The 20,653-nt window shown below is 45.7% G+C and overlaps 1 protein-coding gene across 1 annotated transcript in view; it reads left to right on the forward strand.

The window, feature by feature from the left end:
- The window catches only part of LOC137627623 (acyl-coenzyme A synthetase ACSM3, mitochondrial-like), a 247,538-nt gene that overhangs the window by 105,887 nt on the left and 120,998 nt on the right, over window positions 1-20,653 (forward strand). Inside the window, exon 4 of the mRNA XM_068358720.1 lies at window positions 5,299-5,485. Coding sequence (XP_068214821.1) covers window positions 5,299-5,485 — 187 coding nt within the window. The remainder of the gene's footprint in view (window positions 1-5,298; window positions 5,486-20,653) is intronic.

Consider the following 20,653-nt stretch of genomic DNA (forward strand, 5'->3'; position numbering starts at 1 on the left):
GACTGAGTCGCCACCTGTTGGGGCACCAGCTGGAACGTGGTAGGTGATTGTGCTACCGTCTGGGGCACTGTAGCCACGGGAAGCTGTTGTTGTTGTCATGGAGGGCGAGAGGGCACTCTAGGTCGTTTGGTCTTCTGTTTGGGTTGGGGACCCTCCTCAGTGAAAGACTTCCTCTTAGATGACAGGCCCCATTTGTGGAGGAGATTCCTATTCTCCGTAGCGGCTTTGTCAACGACCTCTTTGACCACTTCGCTTGGGAAGAGGTCTTTTCCCCAGATGTTGGAAGCTATCAGCTTTCTTGGTTCGTGTCTCACCGCAGCCGAGGTGAACACAAACTCTCTGCAAGCCCGTCTGGCTTTAATGAAGTTGTATAGGTCCTTGGTGACTGTTGCCAAATGTGCTTTGGCAAAGACCATATACATATCTGGGGTGTCGGGGACGCTTGCCATCGTCTCTAATCCAGTCTTCAAGGACATAGAGGCGGCAAGTCTCTCCTTCGTTTCCTGCTCCCTGCGCAGGTGGAAGTCCGACAACTTCGGGAGGTCTTCTCCGAACTGACGTCCGGCAATGTCGGCCTCCAGCTTCCCGACTGAGAAGGTGTTGTAAACGTCCTTCCAGTCCGCATCATCAAGATGGTAGGGCGAGGGAAAAGGGTCTACACTCTTCGAGTGTAGGGCAAGGTTTCCCTGCCTCAACTGCCTTTAAGGGTGCCTTGAACCCTTTCTCCATAAATGGGAAGGCACGGGAAGAAGCAGCGATGAAGGATGGGTGCTTCTTACTGAGAGCTGGTACCTTGGAACTAGTGAAGGCCCTTTCCTTCAAGGTCTTAGTGAACAAAGCTTGGGCCTTGGGGAGGTCCAGTATGATGACCTGTTTTGGCTCCATTTCCTCTTTTGAGGGGGGTTCCGTCCTTAAGCAGACGTAACAATCCAGGTAGGCCCCTTTGCTGGGTTAAAACTCAACATCCTCAACTGGGACAGTGCCCAGTTTGTCGGAGAGGAAGATCTTCCCTCCTGACATAGGCATGTGTTCAGCATACCTCCAAGGATTGACGTCAGAAAAGGGGGGAAGTTCCTTAACGTTTAGCTTCTTGGGGGCTAAACGGGAAGACACGAGTTGGTGCATCTCTGTTCAAAGCGAAGCTTCCTTCTCGGATGACTGCTTCTTCATGTCCTGGAACATGGACAAGAGAGAAGTTAGCGTATGGCTAATCGTGTCTAACTGGGGGGCAGAAGAAGTCGACGGGACAGGCTCAGCCACTGTAGCCAATTAAACCGAAATAATTTTGTCTTTCTCTTCGTCGCCTTCAGGAGGTAAGACAGACTCCTGATCCTGCTCTTCAGCTAGAAGACTGCGTTCCGTATCCTTGGAAACCACCGACATGTTGTCTTCCAGCTGGATGTCCTTCAAGGCATCTGAAACATCAGATTCTATCGGAATCTGGACGAGGGGGATCTCAGGCTGAGCTTGAGGGATAACTGCATCCGAAGATGCTCTAGGGAACAAACAAGCCCTCATCCTTTCATTAGGAAGGTATGGGCCAGTGGTGTTCTTCTGAAAACCCCCGACCCATTTCCGCAGCGTCTCTCTTCCTGCATCCCTTGACTCAGTAGACTTCTGATCATCAAAAGCTTCAGTAACCAGATTGGAACAAACGTCACATACCTTGGGGTCCCAATACTTAAGAGAGCCCTTCGTTGTCGCGCAGCACGCGTGGGTTCTGCACATGTCATGGCCGCAGAAGCTCCTGGTGCGGACCTTGCAGAAATGGTTCCCGTACTTGGATGCTCCTCCTGTAAAGAGAGGAAAGGCGGATGAGTATTCGGTGAAATATCTCATAATTTCATCATACAATGCTATTTATATTTTAGCTTAGGATAGGTAAGCTAGAAGGGAAAGAGGAAAGACACACACATGTGTTTCCTGTCAAGCCAATTGCTATGACCTCCTTCAATATTGAACTCTATATTCTAAAGTAGAATTATTAGGAGAAGACAACTTATCCTTTGGATATAAAGTGTAACTCAACACCGTCTTCAAAAGTTCAATATTGGGGATTGAATAAAGTGATCATTGATCGCTTTCTTAACAAGAGAGAATCGCTCTCTTGGTCTGGTGGTCTCACAATAGGCTGCCCATGAAGCACCTTGTAGGTTGGAAATATGTATGGGCTACAGCACAGACCGCACAGTGGTATATTTAGTGCAGGATAATCAATATCGCAGTGACTACTGACCACTCCAAGGCCAATACTGTAGTGCCTGCCGGCATACGCCGGAATTACCCTGGGCTTTTTGAAGGTACACTGCCTTCAGTAGGTAATGGGCGGCAGGCCGCCAGCAGCCGCCCTGCTGCCAGCCGCCGGGGGTTCGCCTATGATGGCGGACCCGCCGGTGGCCGGCGAAAGAATATGTCTTCAGACAATTGGTCGACCAGCTGTTGGCAGTCAGCATAGTTGCCGGCAGCCGGCTGGTGTGTGCCGGCTGTCGTTGGGTCACCGGTCAACGGTAATCCATAGCAAGCGGCGCCAGAGCAACCTGACGGCGGACCGCAGTCCATGTCGGCTGCCTGCGGCTCTAGGACGCTGGCAGCTGGCCCAGGGTAGATGGTAAGAGAGAGAGAAAGCATGGATGGGAGGGGAAAGCAAAGGCTCAGCCTTGCAGACTGCCATCCAGAATGAGGGTTCATATGGAAGGGGAATTATATTCGGGCTTCCATCCAACCATAGCCCTGTCAGTACCAGCTGGTGGGACTATGGAAGGCAGTCCAAGGGAGGACTGAAGAACACTCGATAGGTTAGGGGAATCTCTGCCGGCAGCCGACTCAGTCGACGACCGACAGAGAACCCGAGCCAATCCCACAATCTACCCGCAGGGTCGATTGTAGAATGATGGCCAAGATGTGTGAAGGCTAGGCCAACACCAAAGGACAGCAGGGGAGGGGTAAGGGTCCTGTAGGTGATTTAGTACCTGGTAGGTCCTACCTAACCTAAAAGATTCTGATCCAGAGTAAAGACAACCTTAGGGGCCAGGGAATTCAATTCCCTAGACTGGGGTAGTCTGTTAGGATGAGATGGTGGCACCCAGGCCGCTGCCTCAGTGGATAGCAACAGAATCTAGTGTCGGAGACCTTAAGCAAGGGAAGAATTCAATTCTTCGGCTTTAGGATCTGCCGGCACAGGACTGTCTGCTAGGCCACAGGGAGGAGGCATTATCATATAATGCCTTCAGGTGGGGCCTAGGGAGGTCTAGCCTCCTGCATTGGTAGCCTAACCTGACTTAGGAATTCAATTCTCCAAGCCAGACGGCCACCGATCACAGACAAATACTCTGATGTCCCGTCCTAAACTCAAAACCGACCTCTGCGGTTGAGGGAAATGAACGGAAACACCCTAGTCTAGATTTACTTGAATAAAATTCACGGTAAACCTGACTGGGGTTAGCCTATGCTAGTCAGAGGGAAGAGGAATTGCTCTTAAATCTCACAGGGAGATAGGTATCGACTTAAAAGGCATAGGAGGTGTCGGTCTCCACTTAAAAGACGATACAAGGGCAATTGGGGACATGTATGAAAGTATACTAAAGCCCCTAGGCTAGTAGCCTAGGCGCGGTGAGAATCGGTCACCGAAACTCTCGTATACTTTCTTGGAAGAGGAAAATTTATTCAGTAATATCTTAAATGTATAAAATATTGCCTGAGCTTTAATAAAACTTTACCAGGAAGGTTATATCATGCATGAAGTGTGTAGGTGCCTAGGCTAGGAAGCGTAGCACTCGTGAGGCTCGGTAAATAAATTGCCAAATCCACGAAACAATCGGCATAATATAAAGAATTCTTAGCTAAATTGCTAAATAGCTAAATTTATTAAAGCGAAATATGCCGGGAATATCGTTCTGGCTAACTAAATGCACATGCAAATGAACGACCATGTCCAAGAACTAAATCGAGGATAAAACTGGCAAGAGCTTACATTTATACAATTTAAAGATAATACTCAACTTTCCAGAGGCAGATGAGGCTGGTGAAGGCAACATAGCGATAAGTACAATCCAAAATAGCGAGAGGCACAAGGAATAACACCGAGTTAGGTACGCTACATGAGAAAGAATGACATGATGGCGCCACACGGCGTTGTGCTGGCGGTCAATAAGAGTACGAGTAGGAGCGTTGCCTTAATAACAGCCCTCCTACAATTCTTGCCACTTTCCCCTCTCGAAGCGTAGACGCTATTAGGGGTGTAGATAGCTATGTGGAGTGTCAATAATACGTCCTCTGATCTTATGCGATATCCCTAAAGACAATACAAGGGATATTCGCGCCAGGAGTTAGAATTCTGGATACCTTTAGTAAAATTCTCTGGGATATATCACTGTAGCTAAATATAACCTAGGAAGCTACTAAAAAGGAACTTCCATCAGGACGACATGGCCTGAGCCCAAAAAAAGGGATAAGAGAGAGACGTCAGTCGAGATGTTGGAACACACACATATACATATGTGAGTGATATCACTGATTTATTTAGCATTTGTACAAACTACATATTTTACACAATACACTACAATCTAAACTTTTACGAAAAAAATAGAAAACCCTTTCTAAACAGACTTATTGCACATCATAGACCTATGATGTAAGTCCGTATAGAGGGATGTTATTTTTTTTCTTTCTTTTTTTGTAAAGGTTTAGATTTTATTAACAGCAATATTTTCGGTTTAAGGAGTGTTGCATAAATTGCATAGAAATCACAATTAAATTAATTCATAATTTCACCATCGAGTTACAATATCCCCCGTTTTACACAGGACCCACTCTATGTGAGTCTTGCTTTAACCGAACCACTATTTTCATCAATAGTTAGTTTTATCAATTCCACGTTTTTAGTAGATTCTGGTACTCAAAGTAAGTTTATAATAACATGTTTTTCTTTATTCTTAGTGTAATTTGTCTCAATTTGTGTATTTTTTATATCTTATATCTTATTTCTGAGTTGTTTTAAGCCCAACTGCATTTAATAACATTTATAGATATTCATTTGAAGTGTCAGTGATACTGATTCTATTTTTTTTTCATAAACATGTCTGCCTTAATCATTTTACTCTAGACATTAAACTCAATATTGTTATGAACCTTTTTTTTATTTACAAATTAACCATGAATTTAATCTTCAGTCCCATTAATCTAATTTTCAAAAATTCATTTATTTGCTTCATCTTTGTATATATATTACATTGTTGGTCCTGTCTATTCTTTACGATTTTCTTGAAACCAGATATCTGAGTAAATTCTTTACTTTTTCAGCCTGATAAAGCAGCCCTGCATTTTACTGATGGGTCTACCGTGTCATTTGTATCATACAATGAGCTTTACCAAGAATCTGTTCTCCTTGCTACGGCTCTGAGCAATCCTGCTCCGCCAAGATGTGCCCTTATTATTCTACCCAAAATTTTTGAATGGTGGGCAGTAAATGTTGCAGGTTCTTGGTGTGGTAAGATATATTGTCTTTATGTGTCTCACTTGTTTCATTTTGTTTGAGGTCGGCTACCTCCCAAAATTGGGGGAAGTGGTTTGGCATATAGATGTGTCTCACCCAAATGTTCATATTTTCTTGCTAGGATGTTGGTAATATTTATACTCTAAATATTTTAAAAGCTTTTGGTTTTATAGAAAAGCATTCCAAGTTGTTATTCTGGTCTTGGAGCATTTTTTTGTCTTTTTCATGTTGCTCTTTCTTTTTTAACTTTTTGTTATTTAATTTGTTCACATACTAACAAACCTTCCGTTACGTGTTTGGATTATCTTTTGGCGAAGCTGGAAGGTAGCCATTATGCTTAAAGTGCGAGGTTGCAACCCTGCCTAACAGCTTGAGCAGGTAGGCTGGGGGTGGGTGGGGGGTTCCCAGCCACCTCTATATATACTCTCAAAGCTGTGAGGTACATCACTTTTTCTTTTGGCTTGGTAGAAATTAGACGTGTCCTCTCTCTCCCAAGACTGTCAATGGACTTTTTGATCGTCTTTTTCTTTTCAGGTGTGTGTGTTTTCTCTATGATTGCCTTCATGCGAACCTGTCCAGCGCGCGAGGGTGCCGCGTTCTGTACCTTCATGTCATCATTGGAAACAGACACACAGTCTTTATGTCCTACGTGCAGAGGGCATCACTGCAAGCAGGGTTCGCCCTGCGCAAAGTTTAGGGAGTGGCCTGTCTCCCAATGGGAGAAATTTGGACGACGTAGGGAGAACAAGGCTAAGCATGATCTTTCTCCCTCAGGGGGGAGGAAAGCAAGAGGGATGATGGAGTAGGAGCTCAGACCGACTAATCCCTTGGCAACCCCAGGGTATTGGGTAGGGCGGTAGCTGCTTCTCCTTGAGGAGCAACTTCACCTCCAGCCAATGGGTAGCCATTCTCCCTTTCAGATGTTCTGCATGTGTGGCCAACCTTAGGGATTTCGGGACCCCCTTCGAAGGAAGAACTTCTGAGTCTTTCAGCGCGGTGCTAGGAAGGAGAAAAGCTGTCAACATCTCACGCTCTGGAATTGTGCAAAGGTCATCTGTCGCCTTCTCCTGGACCTTCCATGCGCGAAGGAAGTGATCACTTGTGTTCGCCTCTCCAACAGTTTCCTGCTAACGACGACCCCACTCGCCATCCTGGGACCTCATCGTCCTGTAACCACCAACCTTCCGTTTCTTCCTACAGGAACCTGTCGGTTGCAGGTGATGATCTGCAGGGGACCAGTGCTCCTACCACCACCAGCGCAAAAAGAATGAGCCCTTCTGGACACTCTTCCCCAATCGCCGTTCACGACGATCGTAAGATCAGAAGGATCGTAGGTCATCACGATCCGAACACTCTTCTACTGGAAGGCGTTCTTGCTCTAGAGCTTCACGCTCACAAGACCTCATGTCTCAACGCTCTCCTCGGAGGCGTTCCTCTTCACGAGGAGAAGTCTCGCAATTGCACTATGCACAATCACGAGCACAGTCTCGACCTAGGTCCAGACGCTTGCGTTCTAAAGCTCCACCGTCTGGATCACGAGGACGGCGCTCGCGAAGACGACACTCCTGTTCACGAGGGTGGCGTTCAGGCGCGGGAGGGCACCGTTCACGAGAACGATGTTGTTCGCAAGGCCGCTGCTCACGTTCGCAAGCTAGGCATTTACGACGCGTCTGCCATTCTCGAACGAGAGCTAGACGCTCCCGTTGACGAAGAGGTCATTCACTATCGCGAACCGCGAGTTCACCATCAAGGTCTAGACGTTCCTCATCTAGAGGTAGAGGTAAGCTTTCACGCAGCCCATCAGCGCATAGCCCCTCAAACCGACCTTCACATAAATAACCTCGAATCAAACCTGATAATGAGACTGACCGTCCCTCAGACAGGCGCCTAGCTAAACCTCCAGTGCCGTTCACCGCCTGGGGAGTATTAGCAAAGCATTCGCCTATGCGACGCTTGGAAACACATCTCGCTGTCACGCGTTCTTTAACACGCAGAGTTGTCCCTAATCAAAGGCCCTCTCTGCTGACTTTGTCGGATGTAGGAGCTTCTTTACGTCAGCAGGAAGGCATTAGACCTTTCTCGTCTAGTGTGGCTCCTGTTGCGAGCACTTCTGCTCATGAATCGCGCCCGTTGACGCGTGAAACTCGCCATTTTGTGAGAAATCAACGATTTCCGCGAGCAATTCATGAGCAGATGTGTCGGAACCGCAAGCAAGTGCAGTACCAACACCTCCACCTCCACCTCCAGCTTCTACCACATCCAGCGTCAGGCCAATACCCTTTCCAGAGGGTTTCATGGAGCCTCATAATGTTCCTATTAGCCCAGACCATCCTTCTTGTCCATCGAAGGAACATGTTCCTCTGCCACAGAGACTCAACCCCTGCGTCAACTAAGGCTCCTTCTAGAGATCCCCCCCCCAGGGGAAGTCCTTCCCCTGGACCTTCAAGGGAAGCCTATGACTTATCTAGAGGTTCTGAGCTTCCAGCATCGGTGAGCACTTTTCTCTCCATGCTACAGAAGTCTCTTGGTGTGGTTCCTCCACCACCACAATCCTTGACTGCTCCAGTCAGAGTGACCCCTAGGATTCCTTTGGAATCGTTGTCAAGTTCATCAGTTGGGAGTCTAGACCCTAGAAAGAGATCAACGTCAGACAAGGCACGCAGATCAACTTCATCCCGATCGTGTGCCGAGGGTCCTTGTTCTTCTGACTCGTACATGGCCAACCTACACTTTATCTCGGTGAAGGCAAGGGAAACCATGACCAAGAGACAGAAGAGAAAGATGAGAGGTGTAACACCACCTCACGCTGACATCATCCACCCTAGGACAATGTTTTTGCTCCCAAGTTCAGTTACATCACAATGCAGTAGCATATTCATGGCAATACCTCTACTGTGTGACTGCAATTCTAGTTAGCCTCTTCAAGCCCTACAGGGAGTAGGCCATGCTGCAAAGAAAAAATATAACGAGACAAGGTTGGGCCAAAATATACAAAAAAAAAAAACATTCTAATAAGATAATAAAAAAATTCCAAATATAAAAAATAATTTGTATTTTTCTTAAACTTATTATTCTGATTTTTTTTTTCACATTCCCCCCACTAGATCTTTGCTCCACTCAACATTGTCTCAGAACTAGCAACAGCGCCCTACACCTACTTCATACATTCAAGTGAATAACTTTTACCTTACACAAATAAATTCATTAAAAGGTAGGATGATCAACTAAAAAAGATTTAATTCATCATCTATCCCTTCAGCTTTTATCAAATTATGTATATTACATTAGGTACATTATTTAACAGTTTCATAATAAAAATATGATAGGAATAGATTATAAACCAGGAAACGCAATGGAGATAGAGTACTTTGCAACTGAAAATTAGATTATCATCCAACCCTTGAACAATGTTTCAATAACTATACAATATAATAAATTACTCTATTTACAGGAAACATTTCAGTATTACAGGTATACACCATCATGAAACTATCCAGAAAAAAGCAATTGATGCCCAAAATCAATTTAAAAGAATACAAAACTTTTGGAATGTTTTGGAAAGAAGTGAAGAGAGTAAGGAAGGCTGGTTCAAGAATTGAAGAGACAGTGAAAGATGGAAATGGAAGGTTGTTAAAAGGAGAGGAGGCAAGGAAAAGGTGGGTGGAATATTTTGAAATTTTACTGAATGTTGAGGATAATAGGGAGGCAGATATAATTGCTGTTGTAGGTGTTGAGGTGCCGGTGATGGGAGATGAGAATGAGAGAGAGATTACAAGAGAGGAAGTGAGGAGAGCACTAGATGAAACGAGAGTAGGAAAAGTATCTGGTATGGATGGTGTGAGAGCTGAGATGTTGAAGGAAGGGGGTGTGACTGTACTTGAATGGTTGGTGAGATTGTTTGATATGTGTTTTGTGTTGTCAATGGTACCAGTACATTGGGTTTGTGCGTGTATTGTACCACTATATAAGGGTAAGGGAGATGTGCATGAGTGTTGTAATTCAAGGGGTATTAGTTTGTTGAGAGTGGTTGGATAAGTGTATGGTAGAGTACTTATTAGTAGGATTAAGGATAAAACAGAGAATGCAATCTTAGAAGTACAGGGTGGTTTTAGAAGAGGTAGGGGATGTATGAATCAGATTTTTACAGTTAGGCAGATATGCGAGAAATATTTAGCAAAAGGTAAGGAGGTGAATGTTGCGTTTATGGATCTGGAGAAAGCGTATGATAGAGTTGATAGGCAAGCAATGTGGAATGTGATGAGGTTATATGGAGTTGGTGGAAGGTTGTTGCAAGCAGTGAATAGTTTCTACAAAGGTAGTCGTAGTAAAGCATGTGTTAGGATAGGAAATGAAGTGAGCGATTGGTTTCCAGTGAGAGTGGGGCTGAGACAGGGATGTGTGATGTCGCCGTGGTTGTTTAACTTGTGTATGTTGATGGAGTGGTGAGAAAGGTGAATGCTCGAGTGCTTGGACGAGGATTGAAACTGGTAGACGAGAACGACCATGAATGGGAGGTAAATCAGTTGATATATGCGGATGATACTGTACTGGTTGCAGATGCGGAAGAGAAGCTTGGTCGATTAGTGACAGAATTTGGAAGGGTGTGTGAGAGAAGGAAGTTGAGAGTTAATGTGGGTAATAGTAAGGCTATGAGATGCACGAGAAGGGAAGGTGGTGCGAGGTTGAATGTCATGTTGAATGGAGAATTACTAGAGGAGGTGGATCAGTTTAAATACTTGGGGTCTGTTGTTGCACCAAATGGTGGAGTGGCAGCAGATGTACGTCAGAGAGTAAATGAAGGATGCAAAGTGTCGGGGGCAGTTAAGGGTGTAGTAAAAAATAGAGGGTTGGGCATGAATATAAAGAGTGTTTTGTATGGGAAAGTGATTGTACCAACTGTGATGTATGGATCGGAGTTGTGGGGAATGAAAGTGACGGAGAGACAGAAATTGAATGTGTTTGAGATGAAATGTCTAAGGAGTATGGCAGGTGTATTTCGAGTAGATAAGGTTAGGAACGAAGTAATGAGGGTGAGAACGGGTGTAAGAAAAGAGTTAGCAGCTAGAGTGGATATGAATGTGTTGAGGTGGTTTGGCCATGTTGAGAGAATGGAAAATGGCTGTCTGCTAAAGAAGGTGATGAATGCAAGAGTTGATGGGAGAAGTACAAGAGGAAGGCCAAGGTTTGGGTGGATGGATGGAGTGAAGGAAGCTCTGGGTGATAGGAGGATAGATGTGTTAGAGGCAAGAGAGCGTGCTAGAAATAGGAATGAATGGTGAGCAATTGTGACGCAGTTCCGGTAGGCCCTGCTGCTTCCTCCAGTGCCTTGGATGACCGCGGAGGTAGCAGCAGTAGGGGATTCAGTGTTATGAAGCTTCATCTGTGGTGGATAACGGGGAAGGGTGGGCTGTGGCACCCCTAGCAGTACCAGCCGAACTCGGTTGAGTCCCTTATCAGGCTGGGAAGAGCATAGAGAGGAGAGGTCCCCTTTTCTGTTTCCTTTGTTTGATGTCGGCTACCCCCCAAAATTGGGGGAAGGGCCTTGGTATATGTATGTATGTACAAAACTTATTGACTCTGGACTACAGGTTTTACAGGATAATAAAAATTTACTAAATCTAATATAACTGTCATGGTCAAGGTTAATTTACAGTACAACAATTAATGCAACATTTTCACAAACTGTGAATAAATAAAGATTTTCTCACATAACGTGTCCCATTCTACAGCCTTTTAACTACCCCAATGTGGGAATCAAAACAGGACTAATAAAATAAAGGGTAATAACTATAAAAAATTGCTATAAAAAAATGGTTCAAAGATTAATTCATTGGGAGATTTATAGTTCTTCTCAGTCTCAAAATTCTTTTTCGGGACATGCGCCGGGATTCAGCAATCTGCTGGCGAGCCATGTTAATTTCTCGCAGCACCAGACAGGCTAAGCCGGCGACTCCAGTTACAAGCTGGGTGTCTTTAATCGATCGATAACCTCGCATAACTGTTGGTGTATGCTGGTTATCGACATTATCCGAGGTAAACCAGAGACAGAATCCGTTGACTCAGAAGAGGACAATCAAAATCCCGAAAAATCAGGCGATGACTCAGGGGCAAAGTTGTGTTTCGGGTGACCCAAACAGTGTTGTAGCGTTCAGGTTAGATGCAACTGACTGCCATTTCAGCCTCGAGCTCTGACCAGAGTCTTAATCTACCATCAGAATGTCGGAAAGGGTTTGAATTCTGAGGTGGCTCAGAAATGGAGTATAGGCCCCTCTCTGTAGTATTCGTCTGGTCAGTGAGACAAGGCCTCCAGTCCAGGACTCGGGGCTGAACTAAAGGTAGGTCAGGAACAGGACCTTTTGACCTAGTCCATGGGGGACTAAATCCACTAGAGGTGGGATTTTCAGGCGACAGTCGGTCATCACAATCGGGTGGCAAAAAGCCGAGAAAGTCATAATCAGGATAAATAGACACTGCCAAGTCAGAAACAGGGCTTTCTAAACTAGCAGGTTTTCACCAATCTGGACGGGAACTGATGGAGCCAACAGAAAGTAGTTCCAATAATGGAATCCTGGAAACTTCCTAGAATTCCCAACTCCCTGGAAGATAAACGACACCTTCTTCTCGGAAAGAAGCAGCTAAGAATTGGGGCATTAGAAATTCAGGCACAGGAGTGTGAACCACCGATTCAGGAGACAAAATTGGCATTTCACACATTTCAGTGGGGCTGTTCTCCCACAGTTGGAGGACCAAATGGTCTCAAAAGGGTTCAGGCTTTAATACAGGAGTCTCATCAAAATTTTCTGGAGGATATAACCAGGCATCCAGTGCTCTTTTCCTCTCATAAGTCCTAGCTGCCTTAAGAATGGGCTTAGGCAATAGCTCTAGTAGGACGGTGAATTTTCCTCTTGTCGTCGGGACTTGTTACAATCTCGGGACAAAAGGTATGATGCGACTACTGCAGCCACCCCATAGGGGTCGCCATCACCTACTAGAACCAGAACTCTGAGAGACTTTAGAGGAAGTTGGACTATCATCCATGAGTGTCTGTTACAGGATCAGGACCCTTCAGATACCAGAGAAAGTGGCTCCTAAGATAAACTAGAGGTTCAATCCAGGCCTTTAACTGGATATGGTAAGCTCTTACTAGTTCACCATCAGGTAGTCTCTGCAGCTCATAGGTGACCTTATTCTCGTGTACCTTAGTAACACGGAATACCCCCTCAAACCTAGGGATGAGCTTGTTCGTCAGAAGGTGTCCCATCAGGTGCACCTTCTTAAGAACCAGACAACCCTCCTTAAACGGTTTGTACCGAGGATGTCCTTCAGCCCATGGGTCTCTCGTTTCTGCTGACAGCAATGGGATACTATCAACATCGTGAGCACCCTTCAGTATGTTCTCAGCTGGAGTACAGCCAATCTCAGTGTAGAGGGAAGGTAGTAGCTGAGGATTGCCCGGGATAAGTACTAGTTCCATATCCGAGATTCCTCAGAAATCACCCTCAGTAACTCACCAATGGTACGGTTCACCTGCTCTACTGCACCATAACTTGAGGGTTTATTCGGAGTTGTTTTCACGTGTACAACATTGTACCGCTCCAACAACTCAGTAAATTCCTGAGAAATAAACTTGGGCCGTTATCAGTCAGTATCCGAACTGGAACACGAGGAATAACAGGAAAAACTCGGTCTTCAAGCGCCTGGTATATCATACTGCTCTTCTTATTCCTTATGGGTACTGCCAACACCCATTTGGAATAATGGGCAATTACCATCAGACACTCAATAAAACAAGTACCGGTTGTTGGGAGACTCAAAAGGTCCATAGCAACCAATTCAAAATGAGAAGAGGTCACTATTTTCAAGGTTGGTGCGGCGACCACCTCCCTTGAAACCTCACAAGTCTGAAATTCCCAACATGTCCGGCACATATCCCTGATTACACTAATCAAAGATTTGTGCCAAACGAGTCAACGGAGCATTGCAATCATTTTCCTGATTCCCCAGAGAGCATTCTGGAGTTGTGTCTCGGCAACTAGGTCTATCAGAACATTAAAGGTGACTACTGGGACTACTGAGCTGTCTGGGTCCCACTTTACTAGCAAACCCTGGTGTACTTCCAGGTCAGACCAACATCTCCTATAGGGTAGATAGGAGGGTGGAACTCGAGATGCAGGAACCCCAGAGTAGATCATCTTGATGACAGATTGCATCTGCCGATGATCTCCTTGGATCTTGGACATCTGACTAAAGGACAAAAGAGCATTCCTGGAGAACACTCCACAATCAGGTTCAGGGTCAGTCACCTTTATAACAGTGGTCTTGGTATGCAGTGGGGAGACTGAGAATACCTTGAGAGACAACTGAAGAACAGAAGTGTGGTCATACACCAACTGTTCTCGGGATGACTGCAATTCTACTTAGCCTCTTCAAGCCCTACAGGGAGTAGGGTGTGCTGAAAAAAAAAAAATACAGTAATATAATGAGACAAGGTTGAAGGACCAAAATATACAAAAATAACCTTCAAAATAGATAATAAAAAATTTCCAAATATAATAGATAATTTGTATTTTTCTTTAAGTTATTGTTTTAATTTTTTCACAACATAGGCTCGCCCAGAGAAATAGCTGTCCATCCCTTCAATCCTTAAGAAATTAAGGTAGTGCCTTCAGACCAGCATTCAATTTCCTAACCTCCTCCAGGCAAGAGCCTTCAGCTCCCGCTGCCAAAGCTACATCTTGTGCCTGGAAAACCTAGCAAGTTCCCCCTCCTAAGACCGCTGAGGAACGTCCTGTGCATAGGGAGTCGAAAGACACCAAGACAAAACCCAAGAACGCTGCGGAAGGGAAGCTTGTATGGCTGAGGCACAGAGAAGGTCCCCTTTGGCGGGTCCCTCAAGCGACACTGTTGACGACCCTGACCTACTCTAGGATCTGAACGTGAGCCTGGAGGTTGACAACCCCTTGGATTCCGATGATGAGAATCTTCCAAAGGCGGCTAGTCCGAACTTCCACTCTGAGCAAGAGAGACGTGAGTTGGAGCAAACCTTTTGGCAGGTCCTCTCTTGTATAAGGGCCATTAATATGCTGTCTACTCCTGGCTCCACCACCCAAGAGGGTAAGGACATGGTTCTCGAAAAAATATTCGAGACCCAGAAGCCCTCCAGGACCAGTGCAGCTATGCACTGGTCTAAAGGTTTGACAGCCGCAAAAGGAAGGCTATCGCTCAAATAGCCGGAACATTTAGTTCCTTGAGGGCAGATTCCTCCTTCTGGTCTCTTCCACTTCCTTTTGTTTTACAAAGGAAGTACCATGAGATTGAAGGGGAACCTCATTCCACTATGTCCCTCGACCCTTCAGTAGAGTCCCTAATGAAGGGTCATCCAACTCAAACCCTCTCCTCTCTGAGGGCCTTCCTCTCAGCAGTTGGGCTTCTTAACATAGAGAGAGGCGCAAAGTATACCTTGCAGGCGGCTTTGTAGCTAGGATCCTTGGACTTGATGGTCACTCCCACGATCTTTTGAAGGAATCGGCCAGGGAGACTGGAGTCTTTCCTGTTGTTGGGTACCCGAACTCTTGAGTTCCTGTCTCACCACGTCGTCAACTTGTGGGCAAATGCTACATTCGGAAGAAGGGATACCGTCATCAGGAAATTCCACAGACAAGTGCCGAAGGTAGTTGTCTCTCGGTTGCGGAACTCCACTCTTGAGGGTTCTTCTCTCTTTGTCCCAGAGGAGAAAGAGAGGGCTACTGAACGATGGAGGAATTATCAAATGATTTTCTCCTCCATAGGGCCATGACATCAAGGCCCTATGGGAGACCTTCCCAGTCCTCTCGTAATCAGCAAGCACCTTCTTCTCACTTTTCAGCTTCTATGTCCTCAGTACTTACAAAGGTGTCTAAGCTGCCCTTTCCATCCAAAGGCCAGAAAGGGACCAAGTCCGTCAGAGGTAAGAAGGGAGGAAAGGGAAGTGGCCGAGGTGGTCACTCCCACTAGGAATGGCATTCCTCTTCATCTACCACCTGTGGGAAGATGCCTGCAGCGCCTCTGGCAGAGGTGGAAGCTTCACGGAGCAGAACCCTGGATGGCCAAAGTGATCGCTCTAGGGTATCGCGTCCCTTTCATTCAATCTCTCCCTCCTCTTGACTAGGGATCCAGTGCATCTAAGCTTCTATGCGAAGGGATCCGCAAAGGAGCGGGCCCTCAGTGCCGATCCAGACCATGTTGCAGAAGAGTGCTCTCCAAGAGGTTGCGGACAGGTCCCCTGGCTTCCACAGTCTAATTTTTCTAGTGAGAAAGGGCGGCTGGAGGCTGCAGACCAGTCATCGATCTCTCTCCTCTGAACAAGTTTGTGCAACAAACTCGATTTAGAATGGAGATGGCAGACACGGTCATTCAAGCGGTTCATTCAAGGGACTTCATGTGCACATTGGATCTGAAGGATGCATACTTCCAGATCCTAATCCATCCATCTTCAAGGAAGTATTAAGGTTCATACATGAGGAAAAGCTATACCAGTTCAAGGTTCTATGCTTCGGTCTCGCGACAGCTCCTCAGGTATTGACCAGAGAGTTTGCCTTAGTGCCATCTTGGGCTCACAAGAACAGCATCCATCTCCTCAGATATCCGGATGACTGGCTAATCCTGGCAGACCTGGAAACGACCCTTCTTAGTCACCAAGACATGCTTCTCAAGTTTTGTCAGGATCTGGGGATCCTGATAAATCACAAGAAGTCATTACTGCAACCTTCCCAAAGGCTGGTATACCTCGGTATGGTAATAGACACTGTCCAAGAGAAAGTCTTCCCATCAGACAAAAGAGTGCACAGACTGAGAGAAGTGGCTGCACCCTTCCTCAGAAAATAACTCCTTCTGGCCTCTCGTTGGTTGAGTCTGCTAGGTCATCTAACCTCTCTCATCCGTCTAGTTCCAAACAGCCGCATCAGGATAATATCCCCGCAATGGCAGCTAAAGTCCATGTGGAACCAACACTCCGATCCATCAGACACTATAACTCAGGATCAGGTGACGAACTTGAATTGTTGGATGGCAGACGAAAATCTTCGATGGGGCCAGATTCTTTTTGTCCATCCTCCGGATTCGATGCTCTACATAGATGCAGCAAAAGAAGGGTGGGGGCTCACCTTCTGCGCCATACGATCTCTGTCATTTGGCCAGAGATAGAAAGGTATTAGCACGTAAATCTTCTAGAGATGAGAGCAGCTTACCTAGCTCTTCATCAGTTCCAACAGTTGCTGGCAGGTCACTCTGTGGTGTTGATGAACGACAACACCACAGTAGTGGCTTACATAAACAATCAGGGCGGTACCTTTTCACAGCCTCTATGCCATCTTGCAGTAAAGATCCTCAGGTGGTCAGAAGAACATTCAGTGTCCCTATCAGCTCGATTTATTCCCGGCAAGAGGAATAAGCTCACTGAAAATTTGAGCAAAGCAACACAGATAGGAAGACTGCTAAACAAGACCAGACCATCCAAAGATCTAATGATGACCATTGTAGCTAGTTCCGCTATGGCATCACGCAGATTGCTTTCCGGACTTCCTGCAACTTCTAGTAGATCTACCGCGAAAGCTTCCTCCATGACCAGATCTACTCAAACAACCACACGCGAACATCTTTCACAAAACTGTGCAGTCGCTTCGACTACACACCTGGAGACTTTCCAGCTTCTCCGTTCTCAGAAGGAGTTTCCACGACAAGTTGCAGAAAGAATGTCCAGATACTTGCGTAAGTCCTCAGCCTCGGTCTACCATGCTAAATGGAGTCTTCTGTGGTTGGTGTCGTGGAAGGAATATCTCTCCACTCGATGCCACTATTCCAGTAATAGCGGAGTTCCTTGTATACTTTCTGGAGGGAAAGCTTATTTCTGTCTCGGAGGTGAAAGTCTATCACCCGGCCTTAAGCCTCGCCTTTAAGCTGAAAGGAGTTGACATTTCCTTCTCGTTGGTGCTTTCTTTACTCATACAGAGTTATGAGATCACTTGCCCTCAGTCAGAGATTAGGCCTCCTCCTTGGAACGTGGTTCGCGTCCTGAGATCCTTAAAAGGATGAACTATTACGCCATGCAACTGACCGAAATCTCATTTTGAAGACGGCATTCCTGCTCGCTTTAGCCTCTGCAAAGAGAGTCAGTGAACTTCATGGCCTCTCATATGACATTGCCCATTCAAGGGCATGGAGGGAAGTGACACAGCTTTGTCCCTGAGTTTTTTGCTAAGACTCAAAATCTGGGGGTACTGGACCATAGATTTGGGCCTTTTCAGATTGAGAGTCTCCGTTGTGTAACCAAGGACTCAGATCAGTTGTTACTATGCCCAGTGAGGAGTTTGAGATACAATCTTAAACGCACTGCAGCAACACGGCCCCGATTAACACCTCTGTTAGCTCAGGGAGAGTAAAGAGGAGGATCACTAAGAACGATCTCCTCCTGGATCCACCAGGTGATCAAAAGAGCCTTGGCTCTTGATCCTCCTCCGGTTCACCGACCAAGAGCCCATGATGTCAGGGGAATTAATACATCCTTGGCATTTAAACGCAACTCCTCCATGTTGCAAATACTACAAGCGTATGTGTGGAAGAGGTAAACTACTTTCACAGCCCATTACTTAAAAGACCTGACCCACAGGAGACTCGATACGTTCACTATCGGTCCTGTGGTGGCTGCTCAACAAGTGGTTAGATGTCAGGATGCCTGGAAACTTTAAATCAATCAATCAATCAACAAGTGGTTTATGAATACCTCAGACTCCTTGATGGACAAGTAGCAGTTGGTTGAGGGCATTGGTTATCTGGGTTAAGACTGGTATGTATGAGAGAGTGTCTAGCTTTCCTTTTTTCATCTTCCCTCCCTTGAGGTACAGTACCATGGGTCCCTCTGCAAGCTGGCTTCAACCTCTGCAGGTAATTATCACTTCCCTTGTATAGCCTAGTATAAGTCATAGATTTATATACTGTCCACATCCCCATTGCTTTCTGCTAGGTAAGCAATGAGAAACACCTTGTTTTTCCTCTATATAAACTAAATGTGTTTGTACAAGACAACAAACTCTCATTACACTGAATTGCACAGGCCGGTATTATCACTTTGTATATTTTAGTGAGGTGTTGAAGTTATCCCTAGATCATTGAGATATACTGTACTGTAATAGGTAAAATTGGGCCAATGTCCATACCAGACTTAGGACTTCCACCCACCTAAGAGTGAGTCATCCACATAAATAACGGAAGGTTTGTTAGAATGGGAACAAATGAAAAATTCGGAGGTAATTTGTATTTGTTCCGTAACTGGAATACAAACCACGCTATTTATTAGAGGTTATACTTTCGGCGGAGCTGAAATGACGAGCCATTAAAATTTAGCGAGGGTTAACTACACACACCGCTAGTCAGCTGGGGTGGGGGGGGGTGGTAGCTTGCTACCACTCCCGTTCACACACTTGTGATTTAGTCACTTTACTTTTGGCTCGGATCTAGAGCGGTTGTTTCCTCTCTCCCTCCTTGCCTATTCTGGACTGCCATTAATTTTTGTCTTTTAACATGACAAATTCGTAGATAATTTGTATTTTTCCTAACTATACAGACCTTAGCTATTTATTAGGGGTTATACTTTCGGCGGAGCTGAAATGATGAGCCATAAAATTTAGCGAAGGTTAACTACCCACACCGCTAGTTAGCGGGGGTGGGGGGTGGTAGCTTGCTACCACTCCTGTTCACACACCTGTGATTTATTCACTTTGCTTGGAGATAGGACTTCAAGGGGGATAGGGATGGCGGGCAAGTTTGTATAAATAGCTAAGGTTTGTATAGTTAGTAAAAATACAAATTATCTACGAATTTGTCATTTGTTCCGTAACTGGAATACAAACCACGCTATTTATTAGGGGTGACTTACCCATTAGGAAGGGTGGACATCCCTGCCAATCTGGCTTTTGGCTTTGCCCGGGGGCTTCATATCTGAGTATATTAATACTCAAAAATAAGGAGTCCCTGCCCTCGCTAAACCTTGCTACGCAAGGTCCGCAGCCTACGCAAGCTGTGTGTTGAGACGTGCAGAAGTGTGACTTTCTAGGTAAAGTTATTCCAAGTCTATGTAGGAAAAACCTGATGTAACCAAGACTTCCCAATACCACCTCGCCAGGGTATGGGGACGCAACAGTATTAGCTTGATACTAGGTACACAAGGGAGCATGGTTTACCTGCAGTGGTTTGAGGTCAGCCTATGCAGAGAACCCAGGATGCTGCTTTCCCCAAGAGAGGGTAGGATGACGAAAAGAATAAGAGCCAGTCAAATCTTTTCATTCACGCAGACTAAAACCAGGTAACAGTGCCCTCAGACCTTCTGCTACTTGTCCAATAAGGAGCTTGAGGTATACAACCAGCTGTTGTGCAGCCACCACCGGACCGATAGAGATCGTATCGAGTTCCTTTGGGTCACGTCTTGCAGGAGAAAGGTTGTGAAAGTCACCTGGAGCATTCACATCCTTTCTTGTAAAACCTGTGTCACGGAGTAATCTGCTAAGAAGGACCAGGGGCATAGTTATGCCCCAGATACTGTGAGTTGTCATGTCGAGATGATGTTTCGGTGATCCTCCTCTAGTCTCCCCCAGTGCTGATGACAAGAGAAGGGACCCGGCGGGCTGTTGCCGTTTTCTTTAGGTAAAGTCTCATACCTTACCCTGGGTACAGTAACGGATGATCTGGATCGTCCGTTACCGAGTCGAGACTTGTGTAGGATCCATCACCTCTGGAGACTGTGTCTGGCGACATACTCAGGAACGAAACTGAACATTGCCTTTCGCCCTTATATATAATGAGTGATGTCAAAAGAGAAACCATGAAGTTCCTTGACTCGTATGGTTGCTGTCCGATTGTGTAGGAACATTGTGTTCTTAAATCAGAAGAAAATATTTTGCCTGGTGAAGTGGAATGTAAGGAGGTCCCTTTAGGGATCGGAGATTTGAACCATGTTCCGAGAGGAAGGTCTCAATTCCGACTGGGGAAAGGCTAGTTGTAAGTCCGTATGAGTTAGGAAAAGTCTATCGATGAGAGGGTGTCCCTTTCTTTCAGTTTCAAGGTGAAGGATCACAGTTGAGTGATCATCTTTACCTGTCGGAACTGAATAGGGGGTCTTTTCCTCTTGTATAT

The sequence above is a fragment of the Palaemon carinicauda genome, chromosome 35 (genome assembly GCF_036898095.1).
Source record: "Palaemon carinicauda isolate YSFRI2023 chromosome 35, ASM3689809v2, whole genome shotgun sequence".
In the NCBI taxonomy this organism is placed as follows: Eukaryota; Metazoa; Arthropoda; class Malacostraca; order Decapoda; family Palaemonidae; genus Palaemon; species Palaemon carinicauda.